The 17,002-nt window shown below is 42.0% G+C and overlaps 1 protein-coding gene across 2 annotated transcripts; it reads left to right on the forward strand.

The window, feature by feature from the left end:
* Positions 1–2,569: 2,569 nt before the first annotated feature.
* On the forward strand, positions 2,570–12,528 carry LOC108939992 (tetraspanin-1-like). Of its 2 annotated transcripts, XM_018761722.2 has the most exons (8): positions 2,570–2,599; positions 5,480–5,555; positions 6,955–7,170; positions 7,678–7,752; positions 7,848–7,955; positions 8,521–8,649; positions 11,235–11,327; positions 12,208–12,528. In XM_018761722.2, exons 2-8 carry the CDS (start codon positions 5,499–5,501, stop codon positions 12,271–12,273), a joined length of 744 nt encoding a protein of 247 aa, XP_018617238.2. In that variant the 5' UTR covers positions 2,570–2,599; positions 5,480–5,498; the 3' UTR covers positions 12,274–12,528. The 2 variants fall into 2 exon arrangements, with proteins under 2 accessions (XP_018617238.2, XP_018617239.1); XM_018761723.1 differs by lacking the exons at positions 11,235–11,327; positions 12,208–12,528 and adding an exon at positions 10,997–11,055.
* The last annotated feature ends 4,474 nt before the right edge of the window (positions 12,529–17,002 follow it).

Consider the following 17,002-nt stretch of genomic DNA (forward strand, 5'->3'; position numbering starts at 1 on the left):
TCAGAAACACTTCAATAAAATGAACAATATATACACACACACACACACACACACTTTCAGAACCGCTTGTCCCATACGGGGTCACAGGGAACCAGAGCCTAACCCAGCAACTCAGGGCGTAAGGCTGGAGGGGGAGGGGACACACCCAGGACGGGACGCCAGTCCGGCACAAGGCACCCCGAGGGGGACTCGAACCCCAGACCCACCGGAGAGCAGGACTGTGGTCCAACCCACTGCGCCACCGCACCCCCCATGAACAATACACAACCTTCTTTTACAGTGCCTTGAATTATGTTACACAGCTGTTTTTTTTAAAAAAAAAGCTATGAAATACTTAAACATCATATATGAATAATTTCTATGGTGTCTTCATATTTTGTCAAAATGCACAGTTGTGGTTGTACGGTGAATTTAACTACGCTCTTGTAAGTTTAACTTCGTATGACAGCTGTGAAAGTTTAATTTCATCGGCTGGTTCTTACTGTCCTCATGATTTGGACATTCAGATCAGATATTGGACTGACCACAAACAGTGTTTAACATTTTGCAGCTGAACGGTGCTCTTGAATGTAAATGTGTTTATATTTTAAATAAAAGAAACTTTACTCAGTTTAATGGTAACCTGCTGCATTATGGGAGAATCTGATATTATGAGAGAATATGTTGCATTACTATTTTTTTTTTTTAGAATTTCTGGTTCAACTGTATCAAGTCTTACTGTTTATAACCGTCATTGCAATTAAATGTATTTTGCGCAACAACTTTTATGTTTTTGTATATTACTCAAATCTGTAATAAAAAAAAATACATGCAAAATCGGTAATATTGTGTGTTTAGTGGTGATAGTAATATAAGAAATGGTGCAGGACACAGGCTGAATTGATTGTTGATGAACGGAGTGCTCTCTCTGTGTCTATGATTACAGGAGCAGCAGTATGGATTGATAGTTTATGTGGCATCATCGTTCAGCGATGACTGCACTGTGACCATGGCGCTATGAGGGGGGCATCCAGTGTAGAGAGAGCATCAAAGAACAGGAGGAATTATTGACTACTGATGTTTTTTATGGCCCTTATTGTGGGTCAATATCTGCTTAAGTTGTGGTGAGCAGTTAAACTGCTAAATACGGAGAAGGTGCATGAAATCTCCTTGGGACCTAAAGTCAATATGAGGCTTCTAACACTGCAGATGTTGCAAGAAGTATATTTGCAACACCTGTACAATTTGTTTTATTCATATACTTATAAAAAATGTTTTACTGAGCTAAATCCTCCAGTAAATGAGTACCTGTTAATTTTTTTTCATGTTCCGGGTGGGATAACATTTCCGGGTTTTTGGTCCAAGTTTCTTTCCGGGTTCGTGGTCCAAGTGTAAATTATTTTCTTTGCCTCGCCATGTAATAAAAATCACACTGGAGCTCATTTGTGCAATATTGTCTTACGTCATTGGTACAAGAAAAGAAGTCTGACCCTCCTTTGAAAATCCTAGAACGAAATCTACCAGGAGTCCATGTAACCGAATCCAGAAGATATTTCCAAATAGTCATGGGTAGACAGAAGCCTTTGTCACATATTATGCTAAATGTTTTAGTTAGCTGTAAAAATCATGAGTGTAACATGTAGGTTAAGATATAGGTTTATCTTCACTTTGCTTAGTACAAAACTGCAAAAATGTGTGAATCTATATATTTGATCTGAATTCCAAAAAGAATATTTCATTTTTTTGTATTCTTGGACCAAATGTTTTGCATATTAAAAGTAATACAATTTTTAATGTACATATCTTCCAGTTCAAACGATTGTATCTAATTGTGTTCACCTGATGAGCTCACCTTTTTGACCTCCAAACACACCCATCAGTAACTCGAGAGAACACTGATCATCATTTCCGAAACACTTTTCTAACACGGTCAATATAAGAGACATGACACAATATATGCAAATGATTATGACGTATCAGTCCCATTAAACAGTATCATAGCAACGTGCAACCAGCACTCGACACAGGTTTCAATGTTTAAAGTAATTTGTAACAGAGGATGTAACGCAATAAAAAAATAAAACAGCAGCCTACAGCGGGACAGCTGGTGTCATAGTGGTTAGAGTTGCTGCTTTTGGCTCCAAAGGTTGCAGGTTCAATACCCCCTCTGGCTGTAGTACCCTAGAGCAAGGTACTTACCCTAAATTACTCCAGTAGAATTACCCAGCTGTATAAATAGATAAGTAATTGTAACCTTAACAGTGTAAGCTGCTTTGGAGAAAAGCATCAGCTAAGCAAATAAATGTAATGTAGACTACAAAAGGGGAGGAGTGTCTTGGTATGTTTCATGCTAAAATAAGCTCTTGGATGAGGTTGGAAATGTTCTGTACAAAGTGCTGCAGCTACTAAAGGTAATAGGTCAGCTATTGTGTGTGTGCTGGCGTTGCGTTAGTTTCTGTGCAGGGTCCTACCTATGCCGGAAGAAACATTGTCACCCTCACCTGTTTAGCTCCGCCTCCCACCCCCCCACCATCCAGGGTGTCTATACAACCTGCGGGAAAGAGCACAAACAGTCACTCGCCCTCACAGAGCCTCTGCACATCACATCACCTCTCCAGAGGTAAGATCTGTCATGGCACCGGCAAAGCATTTGCATGCTCCTCTTTCTGCGCCAGCTCACTCGCCTTTCTTTGAGACTTCCACAGCTTCTTTCACGTTAAATGCTCAGCATCTCCAAAAGGATCCAAAAACGATTCTTTCAAAATATCAAGGGATGATTTGTTACAAAGCTTTGCGTGAGAACAAATCACTGTTTTGAACTGGGTATCCAAAACGTAAAGGGTTTCCAGCAATAATTTACTTTCAGAGGGTCACAATCCAGAAGGTTTCAGAGAAAACATCGTAATTAATGTCTGGTTGATGCTTGATCAAGCATCACAAGAAGCCTGACATCCAGAGAGAACCTGAAACCTCCAACACTGGGCCTTTGCCATCTAAAGGGTGTGTTCCTCCGCTCTCCACCGTTCTGTGTACACATGAAGAGGCATCTTAAAACCTGCTGATGGATGACATCAAAAAGGTTGTAAAGTATTCAATGCTTTAAGATGATGAAGCTTTTATTCTCATAATGCAGCACAGGTCCGGAACATTGCATCTGTAGTTTGCTAAAAATTTTTTAAGTTGAATGATTGGCATGTATCAAGATTCATTCAGTACCTTGAGCACTTACATCTGCTGTGCTGTGCAGGCCAGTGTACTTTGCCACCAAAGCGGTCTTTTATTTCAGATTTGAACGTATATTTTAATTATAATTGTTCATATTTTACAATTAATTATAACTTGATTTGTTGGAGTTAATTTCGGATTAAAAACAGTTCGGTATGTAAATAACTACACTGGATTATGATAGTGATGGAATGAAATACTGCTTGTTTTTGAATAGGGGAGATTTGATTTAACTTTCTATATCCTACAGTGAGTTCCAGTCCAGGCGTTTGCAAGGGTGCGTGCAAACACATTTGTATGTATTTACGATGATGAGGAATAAAGATGAATACCCAAAACGAGAAGTCATTCTTCTCCCTCTACGTCATTAGTCAGGCGCCACTGAGGAGGAAGTTGGGCAAGGATTTCAGAGAAGAGAATTCTGGCTAAATATTAAACGCCTTCACATTATTCAAGTGCAGCTTACTGGCATCCATGTGATACTGAGTTTCAAACATTCAGTGGACTGACAATAGGGTCCTCTGGTGAGGAAACAACATACACAAGCAGCAACGTCTAGTTGGCGATCACGTTGGATACTTTAGGGCTCCTTCAGATAATGGCCTCTAAATCTCGGGTTCAGTTCGGCAAGTTTGCATTGCATGGCATGATCAGTGTTGCTGATGTTCAGGGAACCTTAACGCTGTTCCCGTGTGTAAGGTGACAGCCTCTGGGGGACGGCTTTGGATGGCAATTCACCTGCAAATAGCACAAGAGAGCGTGTCTGAGACGGGAATCATAAAACTGTTCAACGTGATTCGCTGACGCTGTATAAATACGAGAGTTATTCGTTATTGGTGGCGTCCCTGCCTGTCGGATCTTTTACAGGGACTGATCCAAAATGACTAGCAGGAAGTGTGTTTTTTGTGTGTCCTTCAACAGGAGTGTTTTGTTCAATACATATTTTTGTCTGTCATCCACATTTTTATGTTGCTTTGTTAACTTTACTACAGTAAAGATTTTGAGTCTTTAAAAGTTCGTGACAAAACATCTGCTTGTCCCGGAGCTTAACCCAGCAACAGAGGGTGCAAGACTGAGGGGGAGGGGACACACCCAGGACAGGCCACCAGGGCACCCTAAGCAGGGCTCAAACCCCAGACCACCAGGAGAGCAGGTCCTGGCCAAACCTGTTATGCCACTGCACCTCCACTTCTTAACAAAACTGTCAGCCAAATTCCATTATATAGTACTGAGTCACTGCATAGAGCTGAACATCGCAGAACATCATCGCTCAAAGTAATTTTTCTGATTTTATTTTGCTAAATAAATGGTTATTGATGTAATAAAATGGTTTTTTTTCGTGAATGCAAATGGCCTGGGCTTGGCAGATGTTGCAGTAAGATGGATGAATGGATGGATGGATGGATGGATGGATGGATGGATGGATGGATGAATGAACGAACGTTCGTTCTCCGGAAATTTAAACAAATTGTTTTATGGACCCTTTCGTTTGTACACGTTTCTCCTGACAAGCATCACCTTGCGTCTTTGTGCAGCCGCGCTACATCCTTGAAAAGGTGCATTTATTTTCTTATGAGGTATGAAACCATTGAGCTGAGTTCTTATGTTTAATAAAAACTCAATCCAAGAGAGTTTTGATCGCTTCTTTGCCAGTTTAAGAATATGAACGTTGATTTTAATTGCGAGATGGAACCATCTGAACTGGTTACGATGACTGACCATCAGAAGGCATTGGATGGAAAGAGAAGTGTCTTATGTGCGGTGGACAACATTGGTCGTTTCTTTGTGGAAGGTTTAACTAAATTTGATTTCGCATTTAACTTTCCATATCCTACAGTGGATTTATCATGATAGATTCATATATGGATCAAAGGCTTGTGAGTGCAGATGTTTGCAAGTATCTATTCACACACACACACACACACACTCATTCTCACTCATTTTAGTTCGGTTTTGTACCTATTTATGGTGATAAGGAATTCAGATCTGAAAGATCTAGGTTTCCTTTTCAGCAACATTTTCTGTTTCCCGCAGGTTTTTCACCAGATTTTGATGTTACCGAATGTGGCTTTAAACTCCACCTCATGTAAAATTTTGGTTGAAATCAAGATGTGCTGTAAAACATCATCCAGCATGAATCCTATGAGATCAAATGTTCCCTAAATGACTGAACTCCGGCTGTTCTACTTTGCAGAGATATGTTAGTTTTCACTGACATTTCCATGTGGTCATCCTTCTACTTCAGCGATTCCCTGTATCCTCTCTCATGTTTTAGGAAGAAAACAGCAGCAAAAATGTGTTGTTCCGGCTTTCTTAGAATCATCATGATCGTCTTCAACGGCATCATCTTTGTAAGTAGGCATATTGTAATCAGCCCTCTAGGTAACTGATAGCAGGAAATGTCATTTTTAAATAGATATTGCAAATGCATTTGCATGATGATGTCAGGCTTGCCCTTCATTTGGTGGAAATGTAAATGTACATAGTTCTTTGTTAAGAGAACTGAGTTACTTTTCAATACACGATTTAAAAAAAACAAAAAAAGCTCCTATGTTCTGAATGAAGGGGGGTGCAGTGGCACAGCAGGTTTGACTAGGTCCTGCTCTCTGGTGGGTCTGGGGTTCAAGTCCTGCTTGGGGTGCCTTGTGATGGACTGGCATCCCGTCCTGGGTGTGTCCCCTCACCCTCCAGCCTTGTGCCCTGTGTTGCCGGGTTAGGCTCCGGCTCACCATGACCCCGCTTCGGACTGTGTGTGTTCTGAATGGTTAGGGTTCTCTGTTTCAGTGTGTAAGCTATGTAAGTTTTACAATCGGAGTTTTGATTACGAAGAAGAACATTTTTCCGCAGCAAAGGCCGTATAGTAGACTGAGCTAATGTGATGTTTACAAGACACAGGTTAGTGATGCACTGTATGTCACCTCTGTTCTTCGCACTTTTTAAGATGCGGAAATTCAGAGCCAGAATCATGGGTCGAGGGGCTCTTTACCACCGCAAAACAATAGCACAGACAACTCAACACTCACATATCAGGCATTACGCAACCACTCTCGCATGCCCAGTTCATAAAATGTCAGATATGTGAACAAAATTGTGTATAAAATACACTTTTTCTGGCAAGTACAGTCACTCTTGCTTGTTCGTTCACAATACTTGTCTGCCTGTCCCCACTGAGCTGTTTATTTGAGCTCTACATCCAACTGGATTGGAAATTTCTGCACTTCCTTTAGGTCTCCCATCCTACTCCTCAGAAAACATGACTCATGACGTATATTATACCACTAACCTGTGTCGCATGAAGGTCATATAAACCCATTCATTGCTATGACTGCCTAAAAATACTGGGAAAACATTTTGCTTCCTTACATCAGGGCAGGCTGGTGTTGTAGTAGATAGACTGTTGCCTTGTAACCCAAAGGTTATGGGTTTGAATCTCATCTCTAGCTGTAATATCCTTGAGCAAGGTACTTACCCTAAATTACCACAGCAAAAGTTGCCTGGCTGTGTAAATGGGTAAATAGTTGTAGGTAGCCTAAGATTAGAAGTTGCTTTAGAGAAAATCGTCAGCAAAATGAATGTAACTGTTTCTTAAATATTCTTTAGACCCTCTATCAACGCAAGTATTTCTTGGCAGTTTCTTTAGGTCTCTCATCCTACTGGCTATTTATTTTCAGAACAGTGATATAGTGGAAGCTTCCACATGTCTGATGACACATTCCTCAGCCAGCCTGTCTCTCCCCTTCCGGCCCACAGCTGGCAGGGGCTGCCATCCTCGGCATCGGGATCTGGGTGAAGGTGAACGGTGACTCCCTGCAGAAAATCCTGGGGGAGATAAAAGATGCTCCGGAACAACTGAGCCAGATCTTTAATGTGGGCTACCTACTGATCGCAGTGGGTGCAGTTCTAGTACTCATGGGCTTCCTGGGCTGCTGTGGGGCCATCAGAGAGAGTCCATGCATGCTGTTAACGGTGAGTTTACCCCAGGACCTGTAACCTGCCCGCTGTGCTCTTTAAAACAATTACAGCCACTTCATCATTGCAACCATCCCCAATTTTAATCAAGTTTTCTTAAATAAATCACATCTAGAATAATGTCACGGTTGAACTATATGATTGCAGAGAGTTTTTCATAACAGCATAACTTGGGGTCCCTGCAAAACCCTTGTGACAAAAATACCAGCATCCTTACAGCCCCCTTGTGTTACATTTAGCAAAGCGAATGGGCCTTATAATAAAAGACTTCAATGCTGCCGAGAATTAATGTGACTCGGTTTTGAATTAGAATGCTTATTAAATGCAGGTATTGCGGTATGAAGACGGGGTAAACGGAAATTGCAGCTATCAAAGGTTAAGAATTTATTTAAGACCGCTAAGATTGAGTTTTCCATGTTGCTACTGAATCCTTGCGAAAGGTTTTCTGACAGATCTCGTGAGTGCGTACACATTCTGCGTGACTGAACAGTACCCCTCTTCCAGTTCTTCATCATCGTGCTGCTGATCTTCATTGCTGAGGTGGCCGCGGCAATCATGGTCTTCGTCTTCAAACCTCTTGTGAGTTGAAGATGTCTCTAAGGGCTTAAATCAGTGAAGGGCTGTCCATGCATACTCCAAGATTACAATTGCTGTGTTTTTGTTGTCTATTTCAGGTGAATGAACTGATTGATAGATTAGGCACCGAAGCTGTTAAGAGCATTCAAAACCAGTATGGAGAAAATGATGACCTAACCGGGTTGTGGAACACCACCATGCAAGGGGTATGATATTCATTCATGGTAATTAGCACAAGGGGGTTCATTCTCCCGTAAGCAATAGATCAACATACTGGCTAGAGAAATTGTTCTGTATTGGTGGGCTGCCCTGTTTCACAACCAAGAATGAAAGTGATCCAGAGAAATGATTATGATGTCTTTATAAAGCAAACACATTACACTAATGTATCAAGTCTCATACAGAAAAACAACTTTCGCAACATGGCTTATACACACACTTGCCCCAAGTGGGGTCACTGCGAACCGGAGCCTGACCTGCCAACACAGGGCGAAAGGCTGGAGGGGGAGGGGATACACCCAGGGCAGGACGCCACTCCGTTGCAAGGCACCCCAAGCAGGGCTTGAAACCCAGACCCACCAGAGAGCAGGACCTGACCAAACCTGCTGCACCACCGCATCCCCCCACATGGCTTATAACATCTAGCAAATGTTCGCCTCTTAGCCATCATATGTGCTGTTTGTTTTATTTTTTCACTTTTATCTTTAAATTGTTGTACAGCTTTGGGAAGGAAGTGCAATCACGTAATGCTCTCCTTTTTGTCCTTTCCAGCTGAACTGCTGCGGATTTTATAACTACACCGATTTCACTGGGTCTCCTTTTAACAACATGACTGCTGGAAGATATCCAGACACTTGCTGCTTAAAGAGCCCCTGTACTCTGGAAAATGCTGGAAATGCGGTACTGATTCTCCATTGGTCCTTCGTACCTTTCTGTAGTATTTCATATAGTTTTTCAGAATCAGAATCAGAATCAGAACGAGCTTTATTGCCAAGTATGTTCGCACATACAAGGAATTTGTCTTGGTGACAGGAACTTCCACAGCACAGACAGAATGACAGTGACAAGACAGGTGAGAAGATAGAGTATGTGAAGAAGGGATAAAAAATATTTAAAAATATAAAGTACCCAATATACAAAAATAGTCACTAGATACAAATGCAAGGGAGTGTGAGTAAGAGATATGATGTGATAAATAGTTATAAATATAAATATAAACAGCATTATGTATTGCACTGGTTTACTCTCTAGGGAAGAGATTTAGGTGTTCATGAGGTAGATGGCCTGAGGAAAGAAACTTTTCTTATGCCTGGCTGTCCTGGTGCTCGGTGCTCTGTAGCGCCGGCCAGATGGCAAGGGTTCGAAGAGGAAGTGGCCTGGATGTGAGGGGTCTAGAATGATTTTGCTAGCCCTTTTACTGACTCTGGACGAGTGCAGTTCTCGGAGAGCTGGGGGGGATGTGCCGATGATTCTTCCAGCAGTCCGAACTATCCACTGCAGTCTTCTGATGTCTGACTTTGTAGCTGAGCCGAACCAGACAGTTATAGAGGTGCAGAGGACGGACTCGATGACTGCGGAGTAGAATTGCATCAGTAGCTCCTGTGGCAGGTTGAACTTCCTCAGCTGGCGAAGGAAGTACAACCTCTGCTGGGCCTTCTTCACAATGGAGTCTATGTGGGGCTCCCACTTCAGGTCCTGTGAGATGGTGGTGCCCAGGAACCTGAATGACTCCACTGTTGCCACAGTGCTGTTCATGATGGTGAGTGGGGATAATGCTGAGGTGTTTCTCCTGAAGTCTACGATCATCTCCACCGTTTTGAGCGTGTTCAGCTCCAGGTTGTTATGACTGCACCAGACAGCCAGCTCTCGGACCTCCTGTCTGTAAGCAGACTCGTCACCATCCCGGATGAGGCCGATGAGTGTGGTGTCGTCTGCAAACTTCAGGAGTTTGACAGAGGGGTCTTTAGCAGTGCAGTCGTTGGTGTACAGGGAGAAGAGCAGTGGGGAGAGCACACATCCCTGGGGGGCACCAGTACTGATTGTGCGAGTATTGGATGAGAATTTTCTCAGCCTCACTATCTGCTGCCTGTCTGTCAGAAAGTTGGTGATCCACCGACAGATGGAGGTGGGCACAGAGAGTTGGGTTAATTTGGACAGGAGGAGGTGTGGGATGATGGTGTTGAAGGCTGAGCTGAAGTCCACGAACAGGATTCTCACATAAGTCCCTGGTTTGTCCAGATGTTGCAGGATGTAGTGCAGTCCCATGTTGACTGCATCATCCACAGACCTGTTTGCTCGGTAAGCAAACTGCAGGGGGTCCAGCAAGGGTCCAGTGATGTCTTTCAGGTAGTCCAACACCAGTTTTTCAAGTGACTTCATGACCACAGACGTTAGGGCGACAGGTCTGTAGTCATTAAGTCCTGTGATTTTGGGTTTCTTCGGGATGGGGATGATGGTGGAGCGTTTGAAGCAGGAAGGAGCTTCGCACATCTCCAGTGATCTGTTGAAGATCTTTGTGAAGATAGGGGCCAGCTGGTCAGCACAGGTTTTTAGGCAGGCCGGCGAGACGCCGTCTGGGCCTGGTGCTTTCCTTGTCTTCTGTTTGACGAAGACCCGACGCACCTCCTCTTCGCAGATCAAAGGTGCAGGAGGGGGGAAGGTGGGGGTTACTGGAGGTGTTAATCGATGCACGGAGAGAAGGTCAGAATGGGTGTGGGGTGTGAGACAGGGTTTATCAAACCTGCAATAAAACTCATTCAAATCGTCGGCTAGTTGTTGAGTTGACACGGTGCCGGGGGGTGGTGTCTTGTAATTTGTGATGTCTTTCATGCCTTTCCACACTGACGCAGGATCGTTGGCTGAAAACTGTTTCTTCAGCTTTTCAGAGTAGTTTCTCTTAGCCACTCTGATCTCCTTTGCCAGTGTGTTTTTGGCCTGTTTATACAAGACTCTGTCCCCGTTCTTGTAGGCGTCTTCTTTGGCCTGACGAAGCTGTCTGAGTTTTGCAGTGAACCACGGTTTGTCATTGCTGTATGTTAAACGAGTCCTGGTAGGGATGCACATATCCTCGCAGAAACTGACATATGATGTTACAGAGTCTGTTAGCTCATCCAGATCAGTAGCAGCAGCCTCAAAAACACTCCAATCAGTGCACTCGAAGCAGGCTTGTAAGTCCTGCTCTGCTTCCCCAGTCCATCTTTTAACAGTCCTTATTACAGGTTTAGCTGATTTCAGTTTCTGCCTGTAGGTCGGTATAAGATGAACCAGACAGCGATCAGAGAGCCTCCTTTCATACGCTTCCTTTCATACCTCACTGAGTGGTGATCCTACTGTTCGATGTTCCTTAAAAAATTTTAATTGCCTTCTACGCTACCTCCAAATTGAGGTGAACATTTTCCCGTCATCTTAGTGTTTTTCTATTTCACAAGGATCTGCTGCTGTGTAGCTGTAGTGAACTAAGTCATTTCAATCCCTCGCCCTCACAGGAAGTGCCTGGCTGCTATCCTAAGCTGGTGGACCTACTAGAGAGTAACGCTGTCATTGTGGGAGCTGTGGCCATTGGAATTGCTGTCCTTGAGGTACAGTATTATTTCCATCCAAGCATCTAACATTGTGCTGTTGAAGAAAGTTAAATTAATGCAGCATAAACTAAAGTTATTGATGACAGATTTTTAGAATTTTGAAAAAGTTCAGTGCCATGAAAAAGTATTTGCCTCCTTTATAAATTTCTGTTGTTGCAGCTTTTTCCACATTAAATTTTCATCAGATCTTTTTGACAGTTCTCATAGTACTGAAGGGAGTCTGAGAGGGGCAAAGTGATGCCACTGTTGTTTTCCCATGACCTTGGTGTGTACAATACATTCACATTTATTTAGGAGACTCTTTTCTCCAAAGCAACCTTCAATGAACTCTATGTTGTGTTACCAGCCCACACACCTTATTCACCAAAGTCACTTACACTGCTAGATACGCTACTTACACTGGGTCACTCCTCCATACATCAGTGGAACACACACACTCTCTCTGTGTCACTCACACACTACACAGAAACAGCATGTCTTTGGACTGTGGGAGGAAACCAGAGCACATGGAGGAAACCCACGCAGACACAGAGAGAACATGCAAACTCCACAGAGACTGAGTGGGAATTGAACCCACTCAGGCACTGTGAGACAGCAGCACTACTCACTGAGCCACCTGTTAGTACGCTTGGAACTAGCAAAAATATTAATGAAATTTAATTTCAAAAAGCTGCAAAAATAATTAAAATTGGGAAGAGCCAAACACTTCTTCACAGAGCTCTCCATGTAAACTTATGTGCTCAGTGATGTTTAAAGTATGTCTACAGAAGCTCATGTGCACAGAAGTAATACAGACAAGGATGAAGAGTCAATAAAGGTGATTTGCATTGACTGCCAGGTGCTCCCTTCATCAGTATGTGGTTCACTATCTTTTCAGATCGCTGCCATGGTGGTGTCCATGACTCTGTACCGGAAAAGTTCACGTCAGAGTCATTCAGCATAATCAATAGTCATAATTCGCAGACCAAAGAGTTTACAGTTTCCTCTGTCTAACTTTGTATTTTAAATTCAGTCCTTCCATCTTCCACCAACACATTATGTATCAATGACATTTTTAAATCGGATGAAATGATTGTTTCTTTATTGAAAACATAGTCTTTTTCTATGTGCTGCATTAAAATGTGCCTGCAAATGTGTTACTGTGCTACTGCAGATTCCAAAAGGATTTAGTATTTTTCATTATTTTTCGTTATTTTTAGTTATTTTTGTAAAGTATTAACTGTAAAAATTTCTGATGAGTATTTTCTGAAGCAATACGTTCTCGGAAGTGCCTTGCATCTATCACACTCCTATAGACACAACTGAAAAATTAAAATGCTACTCTTTATTTAACTCTGGGATCGTTATTTCGGTTATATACAGTACAACGAAGGATTCAAGAGTTTTCAAGGATTTGTATATTTATATTTAGAGCTCAAACCCTACCTGCTTTTTTAGGGCTCTTGAGCAAGGTTTTAATCTTCAGAATGCTCTAGTATAAAACCACCTATTTGTATGAATGGGACATCATAGACATCTCATTTTCACAAAATTGTGGTAAGAATTGTCTGTATGTACTTCACTATACTGTGGCATACAGCACCATAGACTTGGATAGGGTTAAAAAAAAAGAAAACAGAGACAGCATTTATCATATCATGAACATTTCATTAGAACACTAACACCAGCAAAATAACACTCATTCAGGAACTGTGCTTCCAGCCAGACTGCTCACTCTACTTGACTTCCCAAGCCTCTCCCACAATACACTAGCAGACAGTCACCCCATCATTTCCCCTAGAAGTGCCCCCACTGGTTACACATGCTATTTACAAGTTACCCACAATGCAACTATTTACACAAAACATCTTCCCACCTAAACACAGTAACGTGGGTCATTACAATACTAAACACATTGTCTGATATACACACAAATGTTTACAAAAGGCCTTCACATAAAGGGGGTAATTCATTCCTTGAAATTACCTCATTAAGTAAATTATTAATGTGAGCAGATCAACAATTTGTTCTTATGGAAAAAAAATGAGCTCCTGGAAGAAAAATTTAATTTCTAACATATTTTAACTTTAATATAGTTCTATTTTTGCAGACTTTCTGAATGACTTTTGCACTTTTTAGGAGACATTTTGATAATTTGGTATGCAGATCTTTATAATTCAGAGCTAACAAGATTACTGCCCATGTCTGTCACTATGCAAAGGACTTGGACACTATTCAGATGTTCAGGTGTTCGCCGAGCTTGGCATTCAGGCTGCAAACATTTCATCACCAGTCAAGGCGACATCATCAGAACCCCGAACATCTAAATCGACAACCCGAGCTACAAACAGCATCAATCTTCTCTCCTATTTCTAGCTTGGACACTATCCTCTTTGAGGTGCTGTGTACCATTAATAATGAGTGTTTGATGCCAGATGAGGCTTGAGGCTTTGTTTACTACAGTGGTCATTGTTTCCAAGGTAATTTAGAATTTACATTTATTCATTTGGCAGATGCTTTTGTCCAAAGCAACGTACATCTCAGCAAAAGTACAATTCATGCATTACATTAAGAGAAAGAGACATAGCTGCAGACATGCAAGTCTCAAATAAACCTAGTTTGTTACCTACCACTTGCTGCACTGAGGTTAATCATTCAAGTAGGTGCATAAAACACAGGATAGACAAATCCTGATACCCTCCTACCAAATTTTTTTTTTTATATATATAATATTATAAGATACACAAGCAAACAAAAACAATGCCGGAGTAGTGGCTGAATAAAGGCTTTATCTGGGGATGCTCATGAAGTTACAGTGCATGAATATTTACACCGTACATGAGTTGGAGAGATCGTGGGCAAAACTGATCCAGAAAAGGTGAGTTTTCAGACCCGTCTTGAATGTAGACAGAGTTTCCGCAGTTCTGAGTGAGAGGGGAAGGTCGTTCCACCACAACGGAGCCAGAACCGAGGACCTCCGAGCTTTACCTTTCGTGCGCGGGATCACTAAGCGAGCAGAAGTAGACGAGCGAAGGGGTCTAGCTGGGGTGTAGCAGTTGATCAAGTCCTGTAAATAGCTGGAAGCAGTTCTGTTGATGCATTTGTAGACAATAGCCAGGGTCTTGAATTTGATTCGGGCAGCTATAGGAAGCCAGCATAGAGTAATATGATACGTGGGAACGCTTTAGCAGATCAAACACAACTCATGCAGCAGCATTCTGTAAAAGCTGCAGAGGTTTGATGGGAGTAGCAGGAAGACCATGCAGGAGAGAGTTGCAGTAGTCCAGATGGGATGTCACCATGGCTTGGACAAGTAGTTGGGCAGAGTCTATTGTGAGGTAGGGACAGATACTACGAATATTATGTAGGATGTATCTGCAGGACTGGATTGTGGTTTCGATGTGCTGAGAGAAAGACAGACCCTTAGCCAAGGAGGTAGGCAAGATGAGTGAGTTGTCCAGTTTTCTCGATAGATTGTGACAGGAGGACATGAATTTAAGATACTGCACTGAAAGGGGTGAGTTAAATGGTTTGTGTGAGTTGTAAGAATCCCTCCTGGTTGAGAGGAGACCCTGGGGAAGACCCAGGACATAATGGAAGGACAATTTCCCTTTCTTGACTTGGGGATGCCTGGGGATCCCTCAGGATAAGCATGTTTGGGCCCGCCCACTCTGCCTGGTACCAGTGATACCCCTTCCAAGACAAGTATGACAAACTGACTTCATCATTTTGATATTTGTAAAAAAAAAAAAACTTTAATTTGAATACATTTTTTAACATTTTTGACATGCTGACGTTACTTTTGAAAAGTTCCCACTCACTATTTTAATATTGTTTCCTTGAAACCAATCAAGTCATGTTTACTGTAACCATAAGCAACACCACCTCACTGCCAGATGACTTGTGCCATGGATTTCATTGGATATTGTTAGTTGTCAGTTAGTTTCCCCTGTAACCAATAAAGTGTCATTGTAATCTTTTCTAGTAGCAGTTTTAGGAAAGAACATTTCAATAATCGGTAACACTTGCTGTTTGGCAGATTAAGACCCATGTAGGATTTGCTCTGCAGTTTGGTTTAGGCTGAAAATCAATGGCTTTGAATTCAGCCTATGTTCATGAAAAAAACTGGTATATCATTAATATGACATTTAGCTAATGCTTATCAAATTCTACAGCAGCAGGGTATTAAAGTGGAGCATTTTGGGGTAAGTGCATTGTTCATGGACACTATAGTAGTGGAGCAAAATAAATTCAAACCAGCAATCTTCAGGCTGCAAGTAATCTTCCCTAACTGCTGAACTATGTTGTATGGTCATGGAGTATAATGTCTCACATGTACCTCACATAACATGCATGTGATAACAGGGTCACATCTTCTTTTTGCAATAAGGCCATTTTGAGTTCGTTGTCGGTGAATCACAGTTTATTGCTGAGCTTTGTCCCGTCCTGACTAACTACATAGATCAGTCATGGGCAGGGGAAGTGATGCTGGAATAGTGAGGAAGAAAATGTGACTTAATACATGTTTACTTTGTTAAGAATTATTTCTGCTTCATATTGTTCAACCATCTATCCGTTATGTAAAACTGCTTTGCACATATCAAGGGTGCAGTGGGTTTGGCCAGGTCCTGCTCTCTGGTGGGTCTGGGGTTCAAGTCCTGCTTGGGGTGCCTTGTGATGGACAGGTGTCCTGTCCATGGTGTGTCCCCTTCCTCTCCAGCCTTGTGCTCTGTGTTGCTGGGTTAAGCTCTGGTTTACCACAACCTTGCTTGGGACAAGTGGTTTCAGGCAATGTGTGTGTGCTTTGTACTGTGTAGGATTGTGGTGATCAAGACATTACCAGACATGATATGAGGAAGGGGACACCTGGCCATCACAGAACAGGCTCACACATGCAAAGGGTGCTTTGTGAGCATTAAATATTATGAGTTTGCCTAAATTGTTCTAAAACACAGCTATTTGGTGACATGTTCCCATGTGAATTGTTCAAGTTAAGCACATGAAGAAGGCAAACACCATGTAGCCGAGTCACTATATTTATTAATAACGTCAGGGGTTTCTTCAGTCACGTGGCCTACAAACTGTTTCCTGGTTTAACAGTACCTGCTAACCTTGCATCAGGACTGTAACAGTGACAGATATATGGTATGATAAGTGGCATTAAAAGTCCGCTGAGGATAACAACATAAGTGTCTATACGATATGTTTGATGGACTCCATGAGCGCTATGTTGTGAAGACTCTTGAGATCTCTATCTTAATGCGTTTTCTCAAATTACAGTCTGAACTGTCAGATTTTTTTACTGGCAATTATGCACACGAAACAAATTAAATGGGGATTACAAGCGAATAACTCACTAAGATGAGTTTGCAGTCATTTTTTGGGGGCAAAATATCACTTTTCCTGAAGTTTTGTTCAAAGCCAAGAAGATGTGCTGCAAAATTTTATTAAATTTTCTTAAATTTTATTAAATAGGAATTCAGAAAGATCAAGGAAATTTCCCCTAAATGAGCGAGCTGTGCCTTTGCCAGTGTGTAGACGTCATTCAAACAGGATGGGTACTTTAGAATCACCGATCCACTCAAAACGCAACAGCAGAACAAACGTCTGTGGAAAATCTGAAGGAAACCCATGCAAAACTGGGGAGAACATGCAAACTCCATGCTACATCCTCTCACCTGTATATGTGTGTT

Source organism: Scleropages formosus, chromosome 20 (genome assembly GCF_900964775.1).
Source record: "Scleropages formosus chromosome 20, fSclFor1.1, whole genome shotgun sequence".
Classification (NCBI taxonomy): Eukaryota; Metazoa; Chordata; class Actinopteri; order Osteoglossiformes; family Osteoglossidae; genus Scleropages; species Scleropages formosus.